The following is a 27,351-nucleotide window of genomic DNA, read 5'->3' on the forward strand; positions in this document are numbered from 1 at the left end:
CTCTTTATTTCAATTTTAAAACATACTGCTCACGCTAGCTGCAATTCTCCTGCGGCCCAGAGCGGGGTCCTGTAACCCGAAGATCAGCCCACCCTGGGCCAGCGCGCCTCTCCACCACCAAGTTGCCTTAGATTTCACCTCCACTCTCGTCCCCACTCCACTCAAGTGCCTTCCTTTACTTTCAGCACACTCTGTCTGCAGAAACTCTCTTCCGGGCTTTCGTTTTCTGCCTGAACCAAACACAGGCCCGTGCGCGTTACGTAAGCTTTTGTTCTGCACAACAACCACCCCGGCAGTGCTTTCCCCGGAGCCTGCGGGGCTCCAACCGAGTCCCGAGGGGCAGGCGGCCCCGCAGCGGGAAGTCCCAGCTCCCGGCAGCCCGGCCGGCGCCTCCCCGCCGCGGGAGGAGGAAGACGGGATCGGGCCGCGCCACCCCTGCCCACTTCGAGACGCGCCCGCCTCCCGGAGTTTCGGGACTCCTCCCAGGGCCGCAGCACTTGAACTGCAGGGGCCGGGCCACGCCCCGACCCCAAGACCCGGCTCCCATGTCCTCTGTCTCAGTCCCCGCGCGAAGCCGACAGCTGGCAAGATGATGGCGCTGTGGCTGGTGCACGTCGGCCAGAAGCTGCTGCTCTGGGGCGCGCTGAGCGCCGCGTCCCTGGCGGGCGCCAGCTTCATCCTGAACCTGCTGAGGATGGTGGCGAGCTACGCGCGCAAGTGGCTGCGCATGAGGTCGCTCCCCACCATCCCGGGCGCCTACCCCTTGGTGGGACACACGCTGATTCTGAAGCCCGATGCGAGAGGTAAGAGACCGCAGGCCCGAGCCAATCGCATCCTCACCCGAGGGCGGGTGGGCTCCCTGCCCGCGCGCCCCGCCTGCAGGGCGACCCACCCCGGAGCCGGAACCCCGGCCGCACCGCTCGCCCACTTCCCCTACCCCGCCCGCTCAGCAGCCTGGAACAGCGCGGCTTGAGGGGCGGGTTGCTGGGTGAGGGGCTGCTCTATCACCCCCTGGATGTCCCGTTTTCCCTGTGACACCTGAAGCAACCGCTAGTGCCCTTCGCTCCGTGTGAACTTGGTCTTGACATGTAGCGTAGAATGCAGTGTTTCTAAACTCCCGGCTTCTCCCTTTCCACCTCTCCTCTCCCAACTCCTGGCTGCTGCTGTCTCAAAACAGCGCCCATCTTTTCATCTGTGTTTACTGTTCAAGCCCTGAAGGCAGGCACACCTTAAGATTTAGTCAATCTCTCTCTCTCTCTTTCTCTCTCTCTCTCTCAAAAATAAAGGACTAGAAATTCACTTGAGAACATCCCTCCCACCGGAAATCACAAGACTTGATCACAACTTCCATTCCTCGCTGGCCTTCACATTCTAGCCCTTTCTTAGGAAGATACATAATGACACATTAGGATGGCAAGGCCTTCCCAGAAGTTCATACTGCAAACTTCAAATATCCTGTTTATTAAAGAGTGAATTTTTTTTTATTGAAATCATCTTTTGAAGAGAATAGCTTTATATTATGTTTGGCTAACAGGGAAAAAATCACTTTACGTTAGAAAGCTCACATTTGCAATCGCTCATGAGGGAGAGTGGGCTCCATCTCCGCTCTTCACCTGCATAGCTGTGGAGGTGGAGAGAGCAGGACTGAAAAGATTTGCCCCAGACAACACATTTTAAAACGAGCCCAGGACTCAGATGTTTTACAGAATGAACACTAACTCTCATCATACAAATCTCATCATATTGTATTGAAAAAATTTTTCTAAGAATTGAAATCTCTAGAGAATAAGGTCCATTTCAGAACAAAGTGTGAATTATTGGATTATTGAAAGTAATTCCCCTTATACTCACTTCCTGAGAGAAGAGAATAACAATACACTATCTTTACAAGGGAACTTTTTAATCCTTCAACAACTACTGGAGTTTGGCATGAGACAAACCTTTGCTCAGTTTCCAGCGTTACAACCAAGTTATTTGACTTTAAAACTGTCTAAGACAGAGTGTGTTATGCTTTGCTTATAAAACTATATTACAGTTATTTCAAGAATTAAATTGAATGCGTGCATTTTCTAGATTACGGTCTTCAACTTACTTAGACTAAGTTCTTTAATTGGCAGCCATGCTTTTATTTGAGGCCCTCTGCTGTGCCCAGCATTGAGCTAAGCAAAACTGGGAATATCAGAGTGTTTTAAAATATAGTCCCTGTCCTCAGTAACTTTTTATTTTGTGGCTGCAGTCCAAATTCTGACCTCAGGCATCTCACTTGGAGTATTGCAGTTGGCTTCCAACTAGACTCTTCAGCTCTGATCTCATGCTTTTCCAGGCTTGTTTTTTTTTTTTAAGTGAGAGACAGAGAGACAGACCCCTGCATGTGCCCCCACCAGGACCCTCCTGGCAAGCCTTCTACCAGGCAATGCTCTGCCCATCTGGGGCCGCTGCTCCATTGCTCAGCAACCAAGCTATTTTAGCTTCTAAAGTGAGGCCATGGAGCCATCCTCAGCACCAACTTGCTTGAACCATTCGAGCCATGACTGTGGGAGGAGAGAGGGAGAGAGAGAAGGGGGAAGGGTGGAGAAGCAGATGGGCGCTTCTGTGTGCCCCGACCAGAAATCAAACCCGAGACATCCATATACCAGGCCAACACTCTACCATTGAGCAAACTGGCCAGAGCCTTCCCGTTCTTTTTGTCAACACTTCTCTCTTGCTCAGCTGCTCTCTGCTACTGGACCAAGCTGATACTTTCAAACCACAGATTTTGATTTCCTTGTCTCCTCTGTCAGACACAACCAAGGCAGTCAGTGCATTGGAAGGAGGCATACATTTTTACACTGTTGATCTGACCTAGCTCTTTTTACAGCAGTTTAGCCAACTGTTTTGACTGGAAGACATTCTGAAGCACATTCTGGGTTTGGCTGCCATGGGGACAAAGCCAGTTCCAACACTGACTAGCGCTGTGACATTGTGCAAGTTACTTAACTGTGCAGTTTTCTCAGCTGTGGAGTGACTGTCATAATAGTGTTTCTCATCTGACTGTGGTGAGGCCTAAAAGACATAAGGCGTGTAAAACCCTTAGCGCTAGTTTAATATATATACTTACCTGCCACAGCTGATAAATATGACATAGAAGATGTCAACTATTTTAGGATAATCATTATTATCTCAAACATGCAAACGCTTCAAAGAGATGATTACTGTTTACTCGGTATCATGTGCACTGGCCACCTCGAGCCTTGACCCCTGTCACACTGCATGTTGAGTGGCTTGCCCTGAAGCCCAGGGATGGGTGAAGTTTCGGGATGGATACAGAGCAGCGATGAGCTGAGTATACAGACATTTATTGGCATTGAGAAAGAGCTGAAAAGCTTAATAGTTTGTTTTTTATGCTGTGTCAACTTGTCCGTGGTGCCCAAACCTCCATATTGAAACAGCCTCGTCACAATCTCATGTGCCCTGCTAGGAACCTCACAGTGCAGTTGGGATTGGTCCTGTTGCTGTCGACCAGGCAGTCTCTTTGTTCAGAAGCAGCCCCGGGTGATATGCTTCCCAGCTCCCATGCTTCCCCCATCCTTCCCTGTCTAGATTGCACTAGCAATCTAATGAGACTTCTGCCTCATTTCCTAATCTGTAGTCAATTCCCCAACCAGAACTCCAGCCCTTGCTTGACCTCATGTTGTTTGACTTGGGCTCTGTCTCACCGTTGCCAGGTCTGACTCTGAGGTCTGGACCTTGTTACCTGACCCCGGAGGTGGCACTCACCAGCAGGGTATTCCCTGCCTGAGGCTGTTGTCATTGTTGGGCCTCTCTGAGTGCAGATTGCCTTCCCCAGACTCAGGCCTCGGGGGATTTCAACCCAGAACGTGTTGACTCCCCAGTTTTCCTCAGTACCTCAATGTTGTGGGATTAGTGGTCACCATGTCCCCACACCCAACCCAGGGACCAGCTGTAAAGCAGGACCCGGGCCTCTAACCCTGGCTGCATCGACTCCCAGTCTTTTTTCCACCCCCAGAAGCTTCCTGTGGTGCCAGAATATCCATATTATTCACAGATCTCACAGACCTCAGTGATAGTGTCCTACAATACAACTCCAGCTTGCCAGCTCTCAGAAACTCGCAGTTACTTCCCAGAGCCTTCCAACATTCCAACCTCATCCACCAATGTCATCACCCCCCTCCCATGCTTTGGCGAACCCTCCCAGGAATTTTCCAGCCTCCAGGCCTCTGCGCTCTTTTTCCTGCTGCCTGGCTTACATTCTCTCCCTCACTCCCACTTCCCTTTTCTGCCTTTAAAGCCAACTCATTCCTGTATGCTCAAATGCCATCTCTTTCATGGGATTCCTCCAGTCCTTTCAGTGAAAGTCAGTAACTCCTCACTCAGATTTAAATGTCTACTTTATTTTATTTACTTATTTATTTTTTAGATGATTAAATTTAACAGGGTGACATTGGTCAACTAGAGTACATAGGTTTTGGGCAACCATCACCACATCATTTGGACAGTCAATTATGTTGTACACCCATCACCCTAAGTCAGATCATCCTCGCACCTTATATTTGTCCCTCTTTATGCCCCTCCTCCTCGTCTATTTTTAATATCCATTTTATTTTCTCTGATATTGTCATTAGTTACAGAAATGACGATCTCCTAGGAGTACTAATTTCTTGAGAGTAGGGACCTGGTCCTTTGGAGGTCCACATTCCTTGCCTATGGGATGCATGTGTGAGCCTATTGTATTTTCAAGGAGAAGTAAGGCACTTCCATCATATCCGTTCTCATTTCTGAACACGTTGTAGAAAACTGATTTGACTGACTACCAAGTTTCCCTATCTGATCCCTGCATTTTCCTCAATTCTGCTCAGTAACTCTTTTTAGCTTAATAATTCTTTCTTATATACACTGTCACATTTCTTCCATGTTCTTGTCGTGTTTCTAAACCAAATTCTACTTCTGGACTTTTAAGTTATAAGCTTTTTTTCTTATATCAAAAATATATATACAGCATCGACACAGTCAACACAGTATATTATTTATATATTTGTATGTATGTTTCTCCTCTACTAACAAAATATGCTTTTCTAATCTTCTCCAGCTTACTTTTTACTCTGAAGCCTTCTTTAGCCACTTTGTTTATTTAAAAAATAATAGAACTACAGAAAAGTTGTAAAAATAGTACAGAGTTCACATATGCCATCTACCCAGCCTCTTCTCTAATAGTGATATTTTACACAATTAATATAATTAACAAAACTACAAAACTGATATTTGTACAATGTTCTTGACAGAACTACAGCCCTTATTTGAATTTTGTGACATTTCCCAATAATATCCTTTTCCTGTTCCAGGACTCAACCCAAACACGTCATCTTGCATTTAGTAGTTGTGTTTCTTTGTGTTATGTTCTTCAACATTAGTCTTTTCTACTCTTTGAGCATTTGTCAATCTTTCCATATAGGTCAAGACCTTGACACTTTTGCTTAGTCAAGTATATTGTAGAATAATACTTAGTCTGGGTTTGTCTGTTGGTTTTCATAGTTGCGTTGAGGTTATTAATTTTTGGCAAGAATACCATAAATGTGATGCTGAAAGCTTTTCCTCTAAATCAGGAAGAGAAGGATGCCCGTTCTTGCCACTTTTATTCAACGTAGTATTAGAAGACCTAGCCAGAGCATTCAGGAGAGAAAAAGAAATAAAAGTCACTTAAATCAGAAAGGAAAATGTCACCATTTGAAGATAACATAATTGTTTATGTAGAAAACCCTAAACACTCCACAAACTGTTCAAATTAACAAACAAATTTAGTCAAGTTACAAGATGTAAAATTAATATACAAAAATCACTTGTATTTCTTCATGCTAATAATGAACTATCGGGAAGAAAAATTAAGAAAACAACCCCTCTTTTTCAGAAACAAATAAATGGAAAGCTATTCTGTGTCATGGGATAGGATGAATTAATAGTGTTAAAATGCCCATGCTACTCAAAGCAATATACACGATTCAAGGCAATCTCTATCAAAATTCCAGTGACATTTTTCAGAAAAAAATGAACCATCCTAAAATTTATACAGAACCACAATGAAATCTTGAATAGACAAGGCAATCTTGAGAAGGAAGAACAAAGCTGGACCAAACAGTGACAAAAACTGTAACTCGTAGATACAGAGAACAGATTGGTAGCTGGAGGCGGGGGGGGGGTGCAAAATGGGTGAAGGGTCAAAACGTTAAAACTTTCAGTTATAAAATACATATGTCCTGAGGATGTCATCTACAGCTTGGTGACCATTGTTAATAATACGGTATTGCGTATTTGAAAGCTACCAGGAAGAGTAGATCTTATAAGTTCTCATCACAGGAAAATGAGTTGGAACTATGTATGGTGATGGGTGTTAACTAGACTTATTATAATGCTCATTTCATAACATACAGTATAAAATCACTATATATGTACACCGGAAACTAATATGCTATAGGTCAGTCATATCACAATTAAAAATAAAGAATGCCATAGAAGTGATGTGTCCTTCATAACAAACACATTGTATCATGGAGTATGTGAGACAAAATGTTGTTATTGGTGTGGTTAGCCTAGATTGCTTGCTTATAGGGAGTCTGCCAGGTTATTTCATTCCAAAGTTACTATTTTTCCCTTTGTAATTTACAAATATTATTGATAAATATTAAAAATATAAATATTTAGAGATACCTTGAGGCTATGCCAATAGCTGTTTCTCCTCAAACTTTTAGCACTCACAAATTTTTGCCTCCTTTGGTGGATCTTGCCTACAACAGTATTACTGTGATGTTTGCCTGATGGTAATCATGGTCATTTCCTTCATTTTGTCTGCATTCATTATTTAGAATTTTCTGTAAAGAGGAGTTGTCCCTTAGCATTATGTACGTATGTATATTAGTATAAACATAGACGTATGTATTTTATTCTAAGTGGTACATTACAGTACTGTGATTATTTATTCTGTTGCTCAAATCGTTCCGGTTTTGGCTATTAGGAGCTCTTTCAAGGTGACTTCTTGATGTTTCAACATGACCCCAACGATTTTTTGAGCACCTCCTTATTTTCTGTCAATATAGTCCACCTTTCTGGTATTTTTTTCTGCCTCGGACCTGAAATCACTTACTTCTTCAAGGATAACTGGTTTATTTTACTGTAGGACAGGAGGTAGAAATACGGAGAATCTGGGTGCGCAACAAGGACAGGGAGCCAACCTTGGAAATCATCTTACCAGAAATCTCGTTTGGAATATCAGAGAAAGCTTCACAGCAAAATCACATTCACGATGACATTTAAAGAATAAGTAGGTGTTACAAGACAAAAAGCAGTAGTAATAAAAGTTTCCTACAAAGAGAAGAGGTTCTGTAAAGGCCCTGAGCCATCTGAGAAGTTGAAGGTTTAGTAAAACAAGTTTTTAAATTATTTTTTTTATTGAGATGATATCGGCTAATAACATTACATGATTGCAGGCGTACAACATTGTGATGAGTTACTGTGGACTGTGTTGTGTGCTCACCCCCAGGGGCCGAGTTGCCATCTATTGCTGCTTGTTTGGCCCTCTTTCCCCGTTCCGCCTTCTCCCTGCCTCCGCTCCCTCTGTAACCAGCTCTCGCTTGTCTGTACCTAGGAGTTTGCTTTGGTTTATGTTTGTTCCTTTGTTACACGTGTGTTTTATATTTCACATACGAGTGAAATCAGACTGTCATCAGACTGTTTTTGTCTTTTCCCGTCTGATTTATTTCATTTAGCGTAATACCCTAAGATCCATCCATGTTGTCACAAATGACAGTATTTTACCTTACTTTTTGGCTGAGTAGGATTTCTATACACACACATGCACACGCACGCACGCACGCACGCACACACACACACTACAGCTTCTTTATCCATTCATCCATTGATGGACACCTAAGGTTGCTTCCATAGCCTGGCTATTGTAAATAATGCTGCAAAGATCATGGGGGTGCAGATATCTTTTTGAATTAGTGTTTTCATGTTCTTCAGCTAAATACCCAGAAAAGGAATTGCTGGATAATGTGGTAGCTCTAGTCACAGTTTTTTTGCGGAACCATGATACTGTTTTAGAGAGAGTGGAAGGGAAGCATCTGTGTCCCAGGGCTGGAGAGGGACAGGTATTTCCTCCTATTACACGGGAGCCTGAAGCAAGGCCTAGAGAAGTTTACCAGCCTCAGCGTTTACGGGAAAGGCAGATGTATGATGAGACTCCGGGAGCATCCCCCAATGTTCAGCATTTCACCGTTAACCAGATTGCTGCTCATGTGTTATCTCGCTCATGATTAAATTGCCTTTGTCATTCATTTATTAAACCATTTACTAGGGACTGTGTGGTTTACTTTGAAAATGCAGAAGACCTCGGAGATACCGAGTTACCCAAAATAAAAAAGTAAAACACATAAAAAAAAACCCACACACATTAAGGAACTTATTTAAAATTAAGTATTTTCTTCTAGAATTTTTTAAGCAGCTAATCAGTTACAGCGAAAAACACCGACATCAGCCACTACTGAAACTCTGGCTTGGCCCCGTGCCAGTGATGGCCATGTATAACGCGGAAGTTGTGGAGGTGAGTTTGGAGTTTATGTGATCAATGTCGCACTGTATACTTGATGGTGTGAGAATCTCGTCAGAACAAATATAGTAACCGTGTCCTTATATTTAATTGAATTCAATACCTTGAGCATTCTGTTAAACATCTTAGGCTGCGCCTGTGCCATTTAATGTTCTCCAAAGGGAGTCTGAATTCTGGGGAGAGTGGCGGCCCCTGGATGTCTACACACATTTGTTATCAGGTTCCAATATATTTGTTCTCTTTCTTTGGAAAGTTTGCAGAAGGATATGGTGTTACAGAATCATAAATAGATTATTTTATAAGGGGAGCTCCTATTATCTACCAGGCACTGTTTTGAGATTCCAAACATATGAGACTAATAAAATATGAGTGTTTCACTCAAGAGGCTCAGAGTGTCATATTACAGCCATTATATTATTATTATTCCAAGTTAGTTTTCCTAAAAGAGAACACTGCTCTGATTGTGATAGAGCAGCTATTGTTTGTTAATCCACATTATTGAAATTACTCCTCAAAAAATTGTTTCCTTTTACTTTTTATTGTGACTTTGGGGAAATTATCTTGTGGTTTGATGACAGAAGACTTGGGTTAGGGAGTAAAAATGGGATAAACAGACCTTCCCTTCATGGAACAAAATTTAAAGCACAATTTCCAAGAGAATGGGGATGGAATTTATCTTTCTTAGTTATTGTGTTAAAACCGCTCAGGTTTCTCTGATACCACATTGCTGGTCCCAATCTACTGGTGCAGAGGAGACAGCGAGAGGGCCACAGATAGGATTTCAGCCACTGTGGACTTAATAAAAGTGGGCTTGCTGTAGGTGGGTCGAGATCTGTCCAGAGTAGGGAACTCGAGCAAGTAGCCTGGGAAGCATTTTGTGTTTAGTCCTATATGTCTGTCCCTTCTCCTTCACTTTGGTTCCAGGTGACCCAATTACACCCATGGCTTCCAGTGTTATTTATATCCTGGAGACGCTCAACTGTGTACTTCTATACAGCCTTCCTCCTGAGCTTAACATCTGCTTTCAGACTATGGCATTTCAGTGTCTCCTTCCAAGTCAAGTCAACATACCTGACAATGACATTGTGATTACCATCTCTGTGGATGTGGTCATCCTCAGATTCACCTGCCTCCTCTTCCCTCTCCTCCCCCACCCTCAACAAATGACTCCAACTGGTTCCTAGTTCATGGGTAGGAACCAGGGAATCATTTTGGACATTTTCCTTTCTCTCAACTCCATTAGTCTTCAGGATTGAATGACAGTTATGTGTGCAGAATTCTAGTTGAATTTCTTTGAGTCGCAAAAATGAAAATGAATCAGAGAAGTAATTGTTCTGAAATGTTTTAGAAAGTAGTTGAATCCTAGCCAGGTATTCTTATCATTGAAATTGTTTTTGATATCTAACTCTCAATTATTTTTCTTTCTTTCTAAGGCAATTTTAACTAGTTCGAGGCAAATTGACAAATCCTATATGTACAAGTTCCTAGAACCATGGCTTGGCTTAGGACTTCTTACAAGGTATGTCTGTAAATTTGTAAAGCTGTCTCATGCATCCCTTGTCATGTCAAACATCAACACAAGGTAGTTTTCTTATAGCAAGAACATGCTATCAGGCAGTAGGGAGAAGCTGGAAGAAAAGATTGAGTAAAAATGGGCCTTTGACAGACAGGAATCCGGGGTGCATAGTAATCTCCAGCCACAATATGTAATAATGATGATGACCAGTGTTCTTAGAAGAATTAGAAAGTCCTGATGTATAAATAGAGTAAAAGTACAGGGGAATTTTGAGCAGGGAAATCCCGAAAATTTAAGGAAAAAGGAAGTTATCCTTAGAGAAGTATATAGTGTACAGTGACTCAGTCCCACAGCTGCCATCCAGAAAGAGGACTCCATCGCCAAGAAAGAGAAAGCAGACCCTTGGGGGGACTTTGGGGAATTTGAAAGTGATAGAGCTCAAAGTGGACTCATGGAGCTCATGATCTTTGGAAGAATAAGGTTTGATAGAAGGGAAAACTCTAATTTTTAGAAACTCAGAATTTAGACATTTAGAAAAATTCTTTAATCTTTTAATTTTTATGAATGCTGTTTTAAATAGTAGTGATATAGGAAGGTATCTAAAATACACCCATTCCCGGCCTGACCTGTGGTGGCGCAGTGGATAAAGCATTGACCTGGAAATGTTGAGGTCGCTGGTTCGAAACCCTGGGCTTGCCTGGTCAAGGCACATATGGGAGTTGATGCTTCCAGCTCCTCCCTCCTTCTCTCTCTCTGTCTCTCTCTCCTCTCTCTCTCTCTTTCTCTCTGTCTCTCTCTCCTCTCTAAAAGTGAATAAATAAAAAAAAAAGAAAAATAAATAAATAAATAAAAGACACCCATTCCCTAACTATCCATGAATCTCCCCATGTTGTTCTGACCAAAACATTGGAGATTGGAGCCCCTGTAGGTTAAACTGTCTCAGAAGAGTGTTGTTGTCTTGACCGCACTGTCTTCGTTTTGGATGTTGCTTACATTTGTCGTTCTCCACTGTCTTTCTAGCACTGGAAACAAATGGCGCTCCAGGAGGAAAATGTTGACACCCACTTTCCACTTTACAATTCTGGAAGATTTCTTAGAAGTCATGAATGAACAGGCAAATATATTGGTTCATAAGCTTGAAAAACATGTTGATGGAGAAGCTTTTAACTGCTTTTTTTATGTCACTCTCTGTGCCTTAGATATAATCTGTGGTGAGTCCCACTGATTTGTTGGTAGAGCTATGGGTAAAGATAAAATGACCCAGTGGAAAGTAGCATCCCTCTGGGAAGGCAAAGGAAGGGATTGGAAGGGATGTTGACTTGTTGGCTTGTTCCGGGTGGTTCTCTATGAACCCCTGGAGAAGCAGCAGCCTCTACCAGGGCTTTGAGAAGAGTAGTCACGAAGCCATCATGCCACAAAGTCAAAGGGAAGAAAGAACAGGAAGAGGGAGGAGGAGAAACAGAAGCTACAGGAAGGGGAAAGGACAGTTCTAAAACATACAAGAATTGATGTCTTTTTTGAAATGTTTGCCACTGGAAAATAAAGACTAGGTATGTGCGTGAATTGCATGGTTGCTTCTCTCCCCTGTTTTACAGAAACGGCTATGGGCAAGAATATCGGTGCTCAGAGTAATGATGAGTCTGAGTACGTCCGTGCAGTTTACAGGTAAATGGAGTCTTTCTAGTTATTTTTAAAATTGTTGATTAAGGCTTTAATAATTATCTCTAATTATTGTTATTGTCTGTGTTGTATCTTTTTCATTGTTTCCAAAAGAAACATTATACTGATAACCAACCTTATCATTTAAGCATATATTTTAACAGCAAAGGAATGGTTATATGAATCATAGCACGCCCAGCTTATGTAGTAATTTTAAATGCTTATTTTATAATATATTGAGAAATTACATTATGATGTTTAGTGATAAAAGAAAGATGGAATCATTTTTTTTTTAGCATGATTACCATTAGGTATAAAAAATTATTCACAACCAGTTATTTGGGATTGTTTTCTGTTATATGCTTCTCTTTTTTTATTATTTTTATTTATTTATTTATTTTTTTGAGTGGGAGGAAGGGAAATAGCGAGACAGACTCCTACATGTGCCCCAACCAGAATCCACTGGGAAACCCCTTGTCTGTGGCTAATGCTCAAATTAACCAAGCTATTTTTAGCACCTGAGACTGATGCACTTGTACCAACCAAGCTATCCCAGCTCCCAAGGCCAATGCTCAAATCAGTCAAGCCACTGGCTGTGAAAAGGGAAGAGAGAGAAGGGAGAGAGAGAGGGGAAGAGAAGCAGATAGTCACTTCTCATGTGTGCCCTGACTAGGAATCGAACTCAGGATGTCTGCACACTGGGCCGACGCTCTATCCACTGAACCAACCAGCCAGGGCCCATTTCACTTTATTCTAACAAGTGTTTAGTTAGCAGATATAGTCTGCCATTCATTGCACACGGCACCGACTTGTTTTATAGTGGCCCACAAAACAGAATAATGGGAGACAAGCACCAAAACAAATAAATGATGATAATTGCTTAGAAAGAAAAATAAAAGTTGATATTCGAGAAGAAACAGTGATATGTCCCACAGATTGAGTGACCAGGAAAGGCTTCTTTGCAGAATTGGCCTTTTAGCTGGTCTTGAAGGAGGAGATCCTATCTAGGTCTCTCGGCTCTGTCACTGGAAATGTTGAGGGAGGGACTCGAGACAGTTACGTGACAGGTGGGTGTTTAATGCGCACTTTTCTGTAGAAGAGGACAGCCAGTTGTTTTGATCAAGCCAATGAGTGGACATTAAACAGGCAGATTTCATCCCATCCTGTGGTACAAGAGCTACGGGCAGCCTGGGGAGGTCCGGGACGCTTCCTGGAGAAACAGAAGCAAGCCATCTAGGAAGGATGTTTTGTAATGGATCCTTCATTTCTCTAGAGAACTCATTCAATTTTCAAGCTTCATTGGATGTGTTATTACCAATGTCCTCATTGTCGAGCCCTAAAATGTGGAGCTTTTGGGAGCCTCTAAGACAAATCATCAATGCCACCATTATTCGCATTGAGACCAGGCACCAAATAGGTGCTCAATGCGATGCACATTTTTGATGTACCAGCTGAGACATGTGTATCCTATTTACAGGATGAGTGACATGATACATCGAAGAATGAAGACACCCTGGCTCTGGTTAGACTTTTCATTCCTTATGTTTAAAGAAGGATGGGAACACAAAAAGAACCTACAGATCGTACATAATTTTACCAACAATGTAAGTCTTCGATTTTTCTTCATTGTGATAAACATGCATAATATAAAGTTTATCATTAGAGCCAATTTAAGTATACCATTCAGTGGCATTAAAAGTATTCAGTGTCATGTGACCATACCACTATCACTTTCTAGAACTTTTATCAGTCCATGATTTCTCTGTTTTTTAACATACCCAGTGTAGGACCATGGGGCTTTTGTCTCATAAAATAAAAATTGGATAATAATGGGAAAAACGTAGGTGGCATGATTACCTTTAAATTAGGTATTCACAAAATATTAATTAAGCACTTGCTAATGGTCAAATATTGTACCAAGTCTTAGAAATCAAATAATTAATGTCCCTACTGAGGAATAATTACAAAATGTGATATGAACTATGATCATTTATTAACAAAGAGAGTGCTACATTAAAAGAATAAAGACACAGCATCTGTATTATAAGAGTGTTCTGGAAAAATGTTTGGATTAGGTAGTGATTTTCAAAGGCAAAGGGAGTATCTTAACTTGGAAAAGACAAAAATTAACTAGATATCACTATTTAATTTTTAATGACAAGGAGACAGTAATATTCTGGGCATAAGATGTCAGACTTTGTGCTAAAAGTATGCTTATAAAAAGGCAAAATTTAATCGAAAACGTACATCAAATTAGAATTTAAATGCACCGAGTAAAGTGCCTAAGTAATTATATGTACTCATTGCTGTAAATTTTGGTTTAAAATATATTATAATTGCTTTCTTATAGTGAGGTACTGCCTACCACCAATAGAGCAAGTGGTTACTGAGTCAGTAGATGTTAGGTGAATGAGATGTTGGAGTCAGTTGTCCTCACTGGAGCATAACCTAATCGAGCTGGCAGTAGGTGAATAGTGAGGAGTTTGCATTTTGTGGGTGTAGTTACAGTTTTCTTCAAGTTTCATGCATTAATATCAGTATCAATAAGGAATGAATTCCAAATTGGATTGACAATATTATTCATTTAATTCTGTCAAAAATTACACACTAAGTAAGCACTAAAACACTAAGGGTTCCACCAAGAATGAAAGAAGACACATGACCTGCCCCTAGAGACGTTGGGATCTGCTCACGCAAACCACACAGTCACAGGTTTGGGCCATTCATCCTGAAAGGAGAAGGAAGTTGAAATGTTTAACCAAATCAGGTGTATGGGCTTTCCTTCTTTTACTCTTTCAACAAATATCTAATGAACATTCTTAAGATGCCAAGCAGTGTTCTAAAAGTTGGAAACATATCAATGAATAACGACAAATTTGCTGCTCCGTTGAAGTTGGAGTGGGGGAAGACACTAAAATAGCAAATACGTGCCAGGTGGTAAGTAAGGAAGTAGGCTTAGGAAGCTAGAGAGAGCTCGGGAGTAGGGTGGCCGAGATTGGGGAGCAGCAGAGCGCTGTGAAGAGGGAGAGAGGCAGCCATGTTGGTGTTCGAGGCAGAAGCATTCTAGGCAGAAGGAACCGTGAACGTGCAGGGTGACTCTTTTCTCCCAATACAAGAGCAGTTAGAGTGCTCTCCACTGAGTCTGTTACACAATGATTGCATTCTCCCCGCCACCCAGACTTTTTCTCCTTAGCTCACTCACTTCTCTAGCGCTCTATTTAGTAGACTGCTAGCTAGTCTGTTCCCAGCTTGGGAGAGCTGTGAAAAATAGCCCTTAGAAATTATGTATTTGTCTGACATTAAATTTGTTTTATATAAAGTCGTATTAAATAAGGCCCTAAAAATGTTAACAGAAAGCTTTACTATATTTTCACATAAGCTTCAGTTATTATTGCGTTAGAAGGAACAGGAAAGCGTTAGGGGAAAAAAGAATCAGGTAAAAAGCTGGTATATTTTCATAGGAAAATGTATGTTTAGGGCCATATCAAATTCCAAACAAAAACTTTAAATCATACAGGTCATCACTGAACGGGCCAATGAAATAAAGAGAGAGGAAGAACAGAAAAGTGCTGACAAGGGCAATACCCTCTCCAGAAGTAAACGCAGGGCTTTTCTCGACCTGCTTTTAAATTTGGCTGATGAAGAAGGGAGCAAGCTAAGCCAGGAAGATATTCGAGAAGAAGTGGACACTTTCATGTTTGAGGTATTTGCATTGTCCTGTTAGTTGCAGGTATCACGAAACAAATTACAGTTCCTGTTAACCTAGAAAAAAATGGGATGGTTCATGTTTTTTGTTTGTTTGTTTTTATTGTGTAAGTTTAAAATGCTAAGGACAAAGAAATAGCAAATGCTGATGCATACACATTTAAGTATTTAACAATGAAATTGGAAATCACATGGAATAAATAGCAAGAATTAGTTGTAGTAGTCCTCTAAAATATGTTGGGATTCTAGGTATAAGGGATTATCTGTTCTAGTTTCTTTCTTTCTTTAATTAAAAAATATAAGTAACTTACAGGAATTCTTAAAAGAAGTTTTTCTTAGCATTTTTTAAAAGTCTAATCATGCCCTGGCTGGTTTGCTCAGTGGTAGAGCGACGGCCCGGGATGTGGATGTCTTGGGTTCGATTCCTGGTCAGGGCACACAGGAGAAGTGACTATTTGCTTCTCCATTCCCCCCCTTCTCTCTCCTTCTCTCTGTCTCTCTCTTCCCCTCCCGCAGCCAAGGCTCCATTGGAGCAAAGTTGGCCTGGGCGGTGAGGATGGCTCCATGCCTCCACCTCAGGCACTCGAGTGGGTCAGGTTGCAACGGAGCAACGCCCCAGATGGGCAAAGCATCGCCCCCTAGTGGACATGCCGGGTGGATCCCGGTCAGGCACATGCGGGAATTTCTCTGCCTCCCCACTTCTCACTTCAGAAAAATACAAAAAAAGTAAATAAATAAAATAGTAAAAGTCTAATCACATTTGAAAGTAGCTTACTAAAACTGAGAAAGTAATTATAAATCCTAAGACCCTGATTAAGTCCCATATCACCCTTCTTCTCCAGGAGAAGGCTATGAGCCGTGGGTGCAGTGGCAGACACAGATCTTTCTGAAGGAAGCCTAAGGCTTGTCAGACTTTTCCAAGCAGGAGAGCAGCCAGACATCGCTCTCTGTCTCTATATTGCTTCCTGCTTCCTTTTCACCTCCGAAACCCACAAGTCTATTCCTTCACTCCTTTTTTTTTTTTCTTAATTTTTAAGTTACAGTTTACATTCAGTATTACTCTGTGTACAAATAATGGTTGGACAATCATGTACTTTACAGTGGTCCCCCAGATGTTTCAAGCCCCCACCTGACACCATACATAGTTAACAGGATGTCATTGGCTATATTCCCTAGGCTGTCATCTACAACCCTGTGACTATTTTGTGGCTGCCAATTTGTGCTTCTTAATCTCCTCACCTTTATCCTGTGCGGCAGATATTGGCTGTTATCCAGTGTTGAAGTGGACCCTGCACCCACACGTGCACACACACACTCACATGTGCACTACACATATGTGCACATACACACACCCATCTTCCAGCAGAACCCTTGCACTTTCATGAAACACTCAGACTAAGGACCTCTTTCTGCCAGCTCTCACATTATTTGAAAGAGACGGCATGGCACATGTAGCCACAGCCTTGTGACTGCCTCTGGAAGGTGAGTGCAGCCTGTGGCTGTCATGCCTACCACGCTCCAGTTCTGGCCGTTAGGTATTAAGATTCTTGCCCTGCGCCTGACCAGGCAGTGGATAGAGCGTCAGACTGGGATGCAGAAGGACCCAGGTTCGATACTCCAAGGTCGCCAGCTTGAGTGTGGGCTCATCTGGTTTGAGCAAAAGCTCACCAGCTTGGACCCAAGGTCGCTGGCTCGAGCAAGGGGTTACTCAGTCTGCTGAAGGCCCACAGTCAAGGCACATATGAGAAAGCAATCAGTGAACAACTAAGGTGTCGCAATGCGCAACGAAAAACTAATGATTAATGCTTCTCATCTCTTCGTTCCTGTCTGTCTGTCCCTGTCTATCCCTCTCTCTGACTCTCTCTCTGTCTCTGTAAAAAAAAAAGAAAAAGAAAAAAAAGATTCTTGCCCTGCTCGGTGCTGCTAGGGTGTTTCTGTCGGCTCTTTGCCCTGCCTGGTGCCGCCAGGGTGCTTCTGTCGGCTCTTTGCCCTGCCCGGTGCCACCGGGGTGCTTCTGTCGGCTCTTTGCCCTGCCCGGCGCCACCGGGGTGCTTCTATCGGCTCTTTGCCCTGCCCGGTGCCACCGGGGTGCTTCTGTCGGCTCTTTGCCCTGCCCGGCGCCACCGGGGTGCTTCTGTTGGCTCTTTGCCATGCCTGGTGCCACTGGGGTGCTTCTGTCGGCTCTTTGCCCTGCCCAGCGCCACCAGGGTGCTTCTGTCGGCTCTTTGCCCTGCCCGGTGCCGCCAGGGTGCTTCTGTCGGCTCTTTGCCCTGCCCAGCGCCACCAGGGTGCTTCTGTCGGCTCTTTGCCATGCCCGGTGCCGCCAAGGTGCTTCTGTCGGCTCTTTGCCATGCCTGGTGCCGCCAAGGTGCTTCTGTCGGCTCTTTGCCCTGCCCGGTGCCGCCAGGGTGCTTCTGTCGGCTCTTTGCCCTGCCCAGCGCCACCAGGGTGCTTCTGTCGGCTCTTTGCCATGCCCGGTGCCGCCAAGGTGCTTCTGTCGGCTCTTTGCCATGCCCAGCACCAAGGTGCTTCTGTCGGCTCCTTGTTTGTGCTTTGCTGTCCTTGGGTGGGAGACAGAATGAAACAGGAAGTTCACAGCTTCTCGTACACAGTTGGATCAGGCTTCCAGTCCGATGCAAGAAAAGTTATTGAAAATCATTCGGCAAGAGCACTTCCTTCTGTGACTTCAGTGAACAGCTGAGCGCAATGGGTCAGATTCTGTCTGGAGTTCAGAGTCATTTCTGTAAAGGAACTACAAGTGTGAGAAAATGCAATGACACCAGTATCAAAGGCTTACAAACGAAGTATATATTTTTAAAAACTGCAGAATAATTCTCAAGTGCTAAAACAAGTGCCTCAGAGATTCGTGCCCGGAGGATGACATACTGCAACGGTCACTTGTGTTGCATAGGGCAAATAAAAAAGAGGAAGATCTTCCACAGAGGAATAATTGGTTTGCTCTCTTTTTTTTTTTTCCCTAAAAATATTATTCATAGAGCTATAATATTGTTTTTGACTTCCCAAACACATTATTTTTCTGAAGAACTTACCATTTTTGCCTGTGGGTGTCCTGGTGAGATGAGGATAGGAACTAAGGGGCCAATACCTGGAACACTGAACGGTCAGAGCATGAAGTTGGGTGTTGTCATTAGTATTAGAGCTGGAGTCTCCTTACCACGGACGCTCCCCATTCCCAGGGCCGGAGAGTGTGGACTCGGCTTTCTCACCAGAAACCCCGAGGGTCCTATTCTTGTCCCCACCTTCTAGGAAGCTGTCCTGCCCTGGGAAAGTCATTTAGCTTCTTTTTGGGTCTCAGTTTGCCATCTCTAAAATGTGAATAGCGGTATCAGGTATTCCACGGAGTTTTTGTGAAAAATAGTTGAGTTCGTTTCTGCAAAGCGTTTAGTATTTCGCTGAACACTCAGCACGATGTAAATGAGGCTCTCGATCAACTTCCCAATGTGGAGACTATTACTGAGAACCACACACACCCTCCCTGGTGTCCAGCAACGACAGGCAAAGCCAACGTGCACACGGGGGAGAGTAGAGAAGTACAGGTCTGGCCGGGCGGCTCGGGCAAGACAGACTCGTATTACCTTAAGAGAGTCTAGTGCACGTGGGTCCTTGGGATGCCTCTTATTAGCCAGCCCAGCCGCTTCTCACCAAGAGTACGAGGCTGGGGCGCCGAAGTGTTCCTGTAAGCAGAGGCACCCACTGTGAAGGGATTGCTTCATTTGTTTGTTTCTCACCAAGATAAAATACTGTAGAAAATTAACTTGTTATGTTCTGGGGTCACATTACAGCTGTTAAATCCAGAGACCATTCAAAATTGAGTTAACATTCCTAATCTTCTCAATGGGACTCTGCTTTTTAAACTTTTTTTTTTTTTCTTATGTTTGTAGGGCCATGATACAACTGCAGCTGCAATAAACTGGGTTTTATATCTATTGGGCTGCAATCCAGAAGTCCAGAAAAAATTGGACAGTGAGCTGGATGAAGTGTTTGGTATGTCTGGCCCCTCCACTAGTTACCTTATAGGTCCCATGTCCGCTGAAGCAAATGGCATTGTTGCTCATTAAGAATGTGCAGAGGCCCTGGCCGGTTGGCTCAGTGGTAGAGCGTCGGCCCGGCGCGTGGATATTCCAGGTTTGATTCCCAGTCAGGGCACAAGGGAGAAGCACCCATCTGCTTCTCCACCCCCCCTTCACTTCTCTCTCTCTCTCTCTCTCTCTCTCTCTCCTCCTCCTCCTCCTCCCTTCCTGCAGCCATGGCTTATTTAGAGTAAGTTGGCCCCAGGTGCTGAGGATGGCTTTTTGGCCTCTGCCTCAGGTGCTAAAAAATGGCTGTTGTTGCAAGAGCAAGGGCCTTAGATGGGCAGAGCATCTCCCCCTAGTGGGCTTGCCAGGTGGATCCCAGTCGGGGCGCGTGTGGGAATCTGTCTCTGCCTCCATTCCTCTCACTAAAAAGAAGAAAAGAATGTGTGGAAGGACCTGTTCTAAAGACTAATAAGCAGGAAGGCCGCCATATGGGAGTCCTTTGAGGACCAGTCTCCTCTGCAAGACCTCATTCATTCATCTACAGGCATATGCTAATTGCCCGGCAAGTGAAGACACCAGGCTAGATGCTGGGACAATGCAGATAAATGTCACTGTCCTCAAGGATATCCCTGTTTCGTAGATGAATGAAGACATTGTATATAAAGCATCAAGTCATAATGGTGTGACTGAGTGCTAGGAAGAAGGTGCTACCTGAGAGCAGAGAGGAGCAGGTGATGGCAGTTAGAGGGGTCAAGGAAAGCTGTCTCATACAGGACAGCTTTGGGCCACAAATGAGAGAAAATGTGGGTTAAGCTGATAAGACATAAATTTCTATTGTTCAACCAGAGATCCGAGGTAAGGAGTCCTGGATTGATGACAGCAGGGATGTCATCGGTGTCCTGGACTTACTCTTTGTCTTTCTGTCATTTTTACCACCATGGCTTTTGATTTCTTGATTGTTGTTCTGGGTCTTTTGTTTACCTTTAAAGCAAGAAGGAAGGGGAGGAGGAGATGTAGGATATATTAGTCACCTTTGGCTACGTAACAAATTTCACAAGCTGAGTGGCGTATAAAAATAGAAATTGATTTTCTTACTGTTCGGGACGCCAGAGTGACAAATGAGTATGTCTGAGCCAAATCAACGTCTTGGCAGGGCTGCTCTCCTTTAGGGGAGAATCCATTCCTCTGGTGGCTGCCAGCGTTCCTTGGCTTATGGCCACATCACTTAAATCTCTGTCTCCATCTTCATATCACTTTTTCTTCTGTGGCTGTGTGTCACACCTCCTTCTGCTCTCTCATTTATGATGATATTCAGGGATCACCTGGTTAATCCATAATCATCTCTCCATTTTAAGATCTTTAACTTAATAAAATTTTCAAAAGCACCTTTTCCCAAATAAGGTAACAGTTATACAGGTTCCAGGGATTGGGACCTAATGTATGTAGAGGCCATGATTAGCCCACCACCAAAGGACTATGCATTGTGCCATCTACTTTATCCTTTGCATGTCACATGGCTTCCCATTGCGGGAAGGAGAAAGGTAAAGGTGGGAATGGCCAACCAATGAAGCAGTAGCTGGTGGATTTTCCTCAAGAAAAGAAGTGGGGAAGGAAAAAGAAAGGAAACAAGGAGAAGATGGAAGGCATTCTAGAAAGAGTGAAACCAGAGGAACAAGGCAGAGTGAGGAAGTTTGAAGATAATAGTAAATAATAAAGGATAGGTAGGATCAGAACACTTGTTAGACTATACTGAGAGATGAAGTTAGAAAAGTAATTTCACATTAAGATTGTGTGAGGACCAGATATTCACATCAAGAGGGAAGACTTGATTTTGTAGAATGGAGACCATCCAAGTTTCTTGGCTGTTTCTGTCATCCTTGTATTTTTTCCATATCAATTTGAATTTCTCTCAGCTAGCCTGTGGTGGGTAAACTTGGTGTGCTAAAAACCCACATGCTCTTTTGGAAGACGTTCACCCGTTTGTAGTCTCTACCATTTCTAGCGCATTGCAGGTCTCACAAATGACTTTGGGTTTCACATCATTAGTGACACCATTTTTACTAGAACTTTTCTTCTGCTGCTTCTCATGCTTTTTTTCTAATTGTGTCTCACTTTTTGTTCTACCTCAAATATCTAAAACTTTCTGAGAAACTTTTCTTTGAGTATTGAGATGTAATGTAAGTATTAATTAATTTTTTTTTTACTGAGGTAATTGTCACATTTATAGTTTACCATAAAAAGTTTACAAAGCAACTAGTACACTTTCATTGTTTAAAACTGAGCATTATCTTTTCATTCCAGTTAAACAAAAATAAAATTTAAAATAAACAGCAACAAAATGATAGTACAGAATGTCAATCCTGAATAAGAGCCTACAGGTTCGCTATTCTCCCATCAAGTATGGCAGGGCTCAAGTCACCATTAGGAAAGAATTTTTTTAAAATAGTGTCATCTTGAACTGCAAGGAGGTTCATTAAGCATCACAAACACATGCCAAAGGAGAAGCCATGTTGTCAAAAAACCCACTTAATCCACTGAAACATCTCAAACCCACTCTTTGCTGACCTTCCACACTCCCTTTTTATTAAGATAAAAAAAAGTTTTATACAAGAGAAAGTAGACAGATACATGCTAACTGTCCATATTGACAGAGATGCGGGGAAATCTGTGAGTTCAACAGACAGAGGAAGGAAGGAAAAAGCTAGAACCCTGTGCACAGCTACACAGGCTGAGCCTCCAGCCTCCAGCAGCGATAGAGGAACAGAAAGTTCTAAGGGGAACAGATTGCAAGAGCAGGGTGACTGAGCATAAGAGGGGGGGAAAATGACTGTAACTTGCTCCCAGAGACTGGAGAAAATTTTTAAAAAAGAAGGCTGGAATCCATCAGTGATCCTAAGTCATCATCTTCATCCTCATCAACTTCTTCATCAGTATCTTTCAGCCATCCTCTCCTCTTCCTTCCTCATCATCTTCTCTTTCTTCTCCTTCTCCTTCTTCATCATCCGCATCAGGAACCCAGTAGTAATGAATTGGATTTTTGCCAGATATCACCTTTGATGACACCCCCCCACACACACACACACACACTAGCAGCACCGGCCGTAGAATGCCCATGAACCAGGGACAGAAGCTGTCCTGTGTCTGGGCCGCTTCTTCCTGCTGGCTCTGTTCTGCACGGGACTTGAGCATCTCACCCAGTCTTCTCCAGATATCTCAGTGGACTCTGAAAGTGCATCAGCGCTCTCATTCAGATGAAATTCTTTGGTGAGAACTTTATTTTCGAAGGAAGTCTTTTCATCAGAGTGAAAATCAGTTCTATGACCTGATCCTGTCACTTCACTTGGGTCAAATGACACAGCGCCTTTGCCTCCATCTCCCCAAGCACAAGCAGTGCTTCGGGGTGACAGACAAATGTTGTTACTCGGAAATTTGGGATATGGGTGGTCAAGTCTAGCCCCTTCTGAAAAAAAAAAAAGTTGGCAGAGTTTGTTATATTCCTACCTTCAGAGCCTTCTCGCCGGCTTATTCCTTAAGTCAGTCTATTTCATTTCTGACTGTCTCAGTGTGTTCAGTTTCTTCCTGCTGTCCGTCCTTTCAACAAGTTCCTTCGACCAGTCCGGAGGGGTGGAGGTCCCCTCCAGCCTGGAGGCGGGGGCAGTTCTGGTTTCCTTTCTGAGTTGCGAACAGAGGAGTTCGGGGGCTGTGCTTTAGGGAAAGGCCGAGAATCTGACTCAGGAGAAGACGCGTTTCTGGAAGAAGCTCTGAGAACTCAACTGGAACCGCGTTGAAGTATATACAGTTTAGTGCATTCACAACACGGGGCAACCGTTTGTGACCGCTGTCTAATTCCAAAGCATTGCAGCGCCCCAGAGAGAAATCGGGTACCGTTTAGCAGCCGCTCCCCAATGTTTTCCTCACTTTCTGTTTCTGTGGATTTATCTACTCCGAGTGCTTCTTATAAACTGAATGGTACAGTAGGTGGCCTTTTGTGTCTGCCCCTCTTACTTAGCAGTATCATCTCGTTTTATTTTGATTCAGGAATTCTACTTTAGCTGTTGGTATTTAACATTCAGTGTATTGATTAATGCATCCTTTTTTCTGATGTCTCATCCCCTGAGCCCAAATAGTTCTTTCCCTTATTGTATTTATTTCATGTATTTACTTGGATCAGGGAAGTCGGATCGTCCTGCTACCATGGAAGACCTGAAGAAACTGAAATACCTGGAGTGTGTTATTAAGGAGACCCTTCGTATTTTTCCTTCTGTTCCCCTATTCGCCCGTGACCTTAATGAAGACTGTGAAGTTGGTAAGAGTTCTGTTTTGAAAGCAGCCGGGAGGGTGGGTTTTTCAATGCCTGCCTTGCTGTAGTCTCAGGGCGCATCGACTCTCTCCCAACAGCGGGGTACAGCCTCGCGAAAGGCTCCCAGGCGCTCATCATCCCCTACGCGCTGCACAGAGACCCGAGGTACTTCCCCGACCCTGAGGAGTTCAAGCCGGAGCGGTTCTTCCCCGAGAACTTGGTAGGACGCCACCCATACGCCTACGTGCCTTTCTCTGCTGGACCCAGGAACTGTATAGGTGTGTATCCATCAGAATGGGTTTGACCTTTCCCGCCCACAGGTTGGTGGGTTTTGCACAATCATTTTTTTGAGAAGTAGTGTCCCTACATATAAGTCCTTTAAAAAACTGGTTTTATATTTCTTTCTCTACTTTATGTCATTAATTTAAAAATATGACTGTCATAAAGTACAGGGTGGTGCAAAAGTGGGTTTACAGTTGTTCGTGTGGAAAAAAAAATGTAATAATTAATAAGTAATAATACAAGAAAAAACTTTCGCATACTCATAATCGTAAACCTAACTTTATCAACCCCTGTATATTAGTTTCCTATTGCTGCCATAACGGAGCACCAAGACTGGAGGACTTAAACAACAGGAATTTATTTTCTCACGGTTCCGGAGGTCCAAGATCAAGGTGTCAGCAGGGTTGGTTTCGTCTGAGGCCCCTCTCCTTGGCTTGTAGCTGGGTGTCTTCTCCCTCTATATCCACATAGTTACTCCTCTATGTGTGTCTGCAGCTTGATCTCTCCTTTTTATAAAGGCACCAGTCAGATTAGACTAGGGCCCACCCATATGACCTCAGTTTAACTTAATCACCTCTTTAAAGGCCCCATATCCAAATGCAGTCACATTTTGAGGTTACTGATGGTTAAGAATTCAGCATATGAATTTCAGGGAAACACAGTTCAGCCCATAACATAAATCATAATCAGTTTCATGGTAGAGTTTGAAAATGTTGTAGATTTTCAATTAAAGTGGAGCCTACTTTATGTGGTAGAAAGCTTATTTATAATGATTAGTACTATTTAACCTAATTTGTATATATTGCTTTTAAAGGATTGCTTTTTAAAAAACCAAAACAAAGAATGCTTACTATAGGAAGTATGTAAACAGAACGAATGTGCAGTACCATGCATTATAGACACTTTTGGTGTTTTATCATTCACGTAAACGCAGGCACTGGTACGATGACGCCTGGTAACTGTATAGTCAGTTACAGTAAAGGTTTTCTCGAGTAGTGCATTCATCTGGGGTGCTGCAGAAATACCAATTTCTGGCCCACTCAGCTCGTAGGAGGCACAGGCGGGGACGGGCCCTCATGAATCTTCCTTTATAGGAAGCATCCTGAGTAATCTTGCTTCTCCCAGGGCCTCCTGGGAAAATTGACCAATGCTCGCTGCCTCTACTAGAACATTTTCTTTCTCACATTTGAGATCCGTCTATAATTAAAGTGATGTTATTTACATTAATTTGAAGGTAAAAGGTTTGCCATAATGGAAGAGAAGGCTGTCCTTTCCTGCGTCCTGAGGCGTTTCTGGGTAGAATCCAACCAGAAGAGAGAGGAACTTGGTCTGGCAGGAGAGCTGATCCTTCGTCCGAGTAATGGCATCTGGATCAAGTTGAAGAGGAGAAACGCAGACAAATCCTAACACATCCGTTGAGCACTGCCCTTATCACGGATAAGGTCGTTCTTTAAGGGAAACTTTGCATTTACAATTCATAAATCATGAATGCCATACTCTTAATCCTTACACTTAATTTTTTTTGTCCCCACTTACCTTGGGGTCACATCTATCAAAGAGAGAGTTTTTATATGTTCATCGCCACCGTACATCTTATCCCTGAAGGAAATTGATCCCTGAAGGAAAGTTAGCTGATGTTCGTACTTAAACATATAAGTTTCACAGCATAGGAATTCATAACCTAATGACCCAAAGGATGTCATTTAGTTGAGGATCCAGAATTTTTAAAGATATTCTTATTGATCCAAGAGCACAAATATGCATACATACATATACATTTAATTTGAAAAGGGTGAGTAATTAAATACTTAGACTTAAGGACATTGCCTTTTAAAAATTATATCAGTGACACCAGTTGTGAGAATAATTAGTATTCTGATACTTTTCAGATTTTTATCAAGGAGAGCAAATCATTTATAAGTTGACTTATAGGTTCTGTTCCTATTTCCCTTTTAACTACATACTGATATTCTTCACTTCATTCTATATAACATCACACTTACCTTAGCATATTGTACAATATATTATCGGGAGAGGTTCTTTTCTAGCAACCTCTAATCCCTCAAAGTGCCTCATAAGGTTGATTAATGGCTTTTGGAGCTGAAAGCACCTTAGGTCTTAGCTAGTTATACTCCTTCTATTGGAAGTAAGGGAATTAGGTCAATGAGAAGTAAGTTTCTGTCCAAAGCCATGCCACTAATGAGTGACAAGACTGGAAACAGATAGAAGCCTATATTCTAAATCTCTCAACTCCAAGAATGATACACGTCGGCTAAAATACACTATGGCTTTATGAAATTTAGGGCTCTACCTGGGCGTGTCATTAGAACACAGATCTTCTGGAATTCTTCCATCATTAAAGAAATGAGAAACCACACATGTATACTTAGCAACCCAGTATTACCTCATTTAGTTTAGGGTTAAACTTCCAGGAAATTCAGTCTCCACAACATACCTGTCAACCTGGTAACTGACACACATTCCCTGGATTTTAATCCCGTCAACAATATCTCTGCTCCCTCACTCAGAGACTTGAAAAACCTTTTTTTTAATAAATAATTTCAATCTGATTGTTTCTTTAGTTTTCTTAAGGCAATAACAGAAGTAACAAATTAAGAGAATGGAATATATGTTCTTCAGTGGATATCCAAGGAAGACGTTATTAAACCAAAGCCATTTGGCAGCATCACAGGCTGGGATATTTGAGGCAAAGTCAGCTTGACTATTACAGAGATCCCCAGTGCAGACAAACTAGTCTCTATGTTGCTGAGAAAAAGCCAAGGAAGTATATGTTACAGTTGAAGATGATTCCCATAATGTGATAAACTTTGTAGATATATGTAGAAATCTGTTTCCAGGTGATTTTTGGATAACTGAAGTTTTATTCCTTGAAATTGACATTCTTTTTCAATTTTAAGCACTTACATTTAAACTGTGCCTTTAAAAAAAAATTTTAGTGACCTTACACTAGACATGAAATTATATTTAAAGTAAAACATTGCTTCATGGTTGCCCTTTGGCCTAATATCTTTATTTGGCCCCAGAATTATTTATTATTATATTTTAATTGGAAATTTACTTAAACTGTGTCAGAGGTGAAATGGAAAAAGCATGCCACTGTCTGTAGTATCAAAATGAAGATGTGGGGTTTTTTTTAAATAGGAGGATGATCAAATACCTACTTGTGTTTCTACTACCTGTCATGCTCTTGTTTGAAAGCGGTAACTACAGAAAAATAAAGTCTGTTTTAAATGTG

At 42.6% G+C, this 27,351-nt stretch overlaps 1 protein-coding gene and 1 pseudogene across 1 annotated transcript; one reads left to right on the forward strand and one right to left on the reverse strand.

The window, feature by feature from the left end:
• The first annotated feature begins 8 nt into the window (after positions 1-8).
• CYP4V2 (cytochrome P450 family 4 subfamily V member 2) lies at positions 9-27,351 on the forward strand. The gene is made up of 11 exons (XM_066380207.1): positions 9-803; positions 8,478-8,590; positions 10,030-10,115; positions 11,133-11,323; positions 11,708-11,777; positions 13,249-13,375; positions 15,289-15,474; positions 19,379-19,481; positions 23,685-23,819; positions 23,912-24,091; positions 25,330-27,351. The coding sequence occupies exons 1-11, from the start codon at positions 590-592 to the stop codon at positions 25,500-25,502; spliced, it is 1,578 nt and encodes a 525-aa protein (XP_066236304.1). The 5' UTR covers positions 9-589; the 3' UTR covers positions 25,503-27,351.
• Positions 22,357-23,531, reverse strand: LOC136403235 (protein SET-like; annotated as a pseudogene).

This window comes from Saccopteryx leptura, chromosome 4, assembly GCF_036850995.1.
Source record: "Saccopteryx leptura isolate mSacLep1 chromosome 4, mSacLep1_pri_phased_curated, whole genome shotgun sequence".
Classification (NCBI taxonomy): domain Eukaryota; kingdom Metazoa; phylum Chordata; class Mammalia; order Chiroptera; family Emballonuridae; genus Saccopteryx; species Saccopteryx leptura.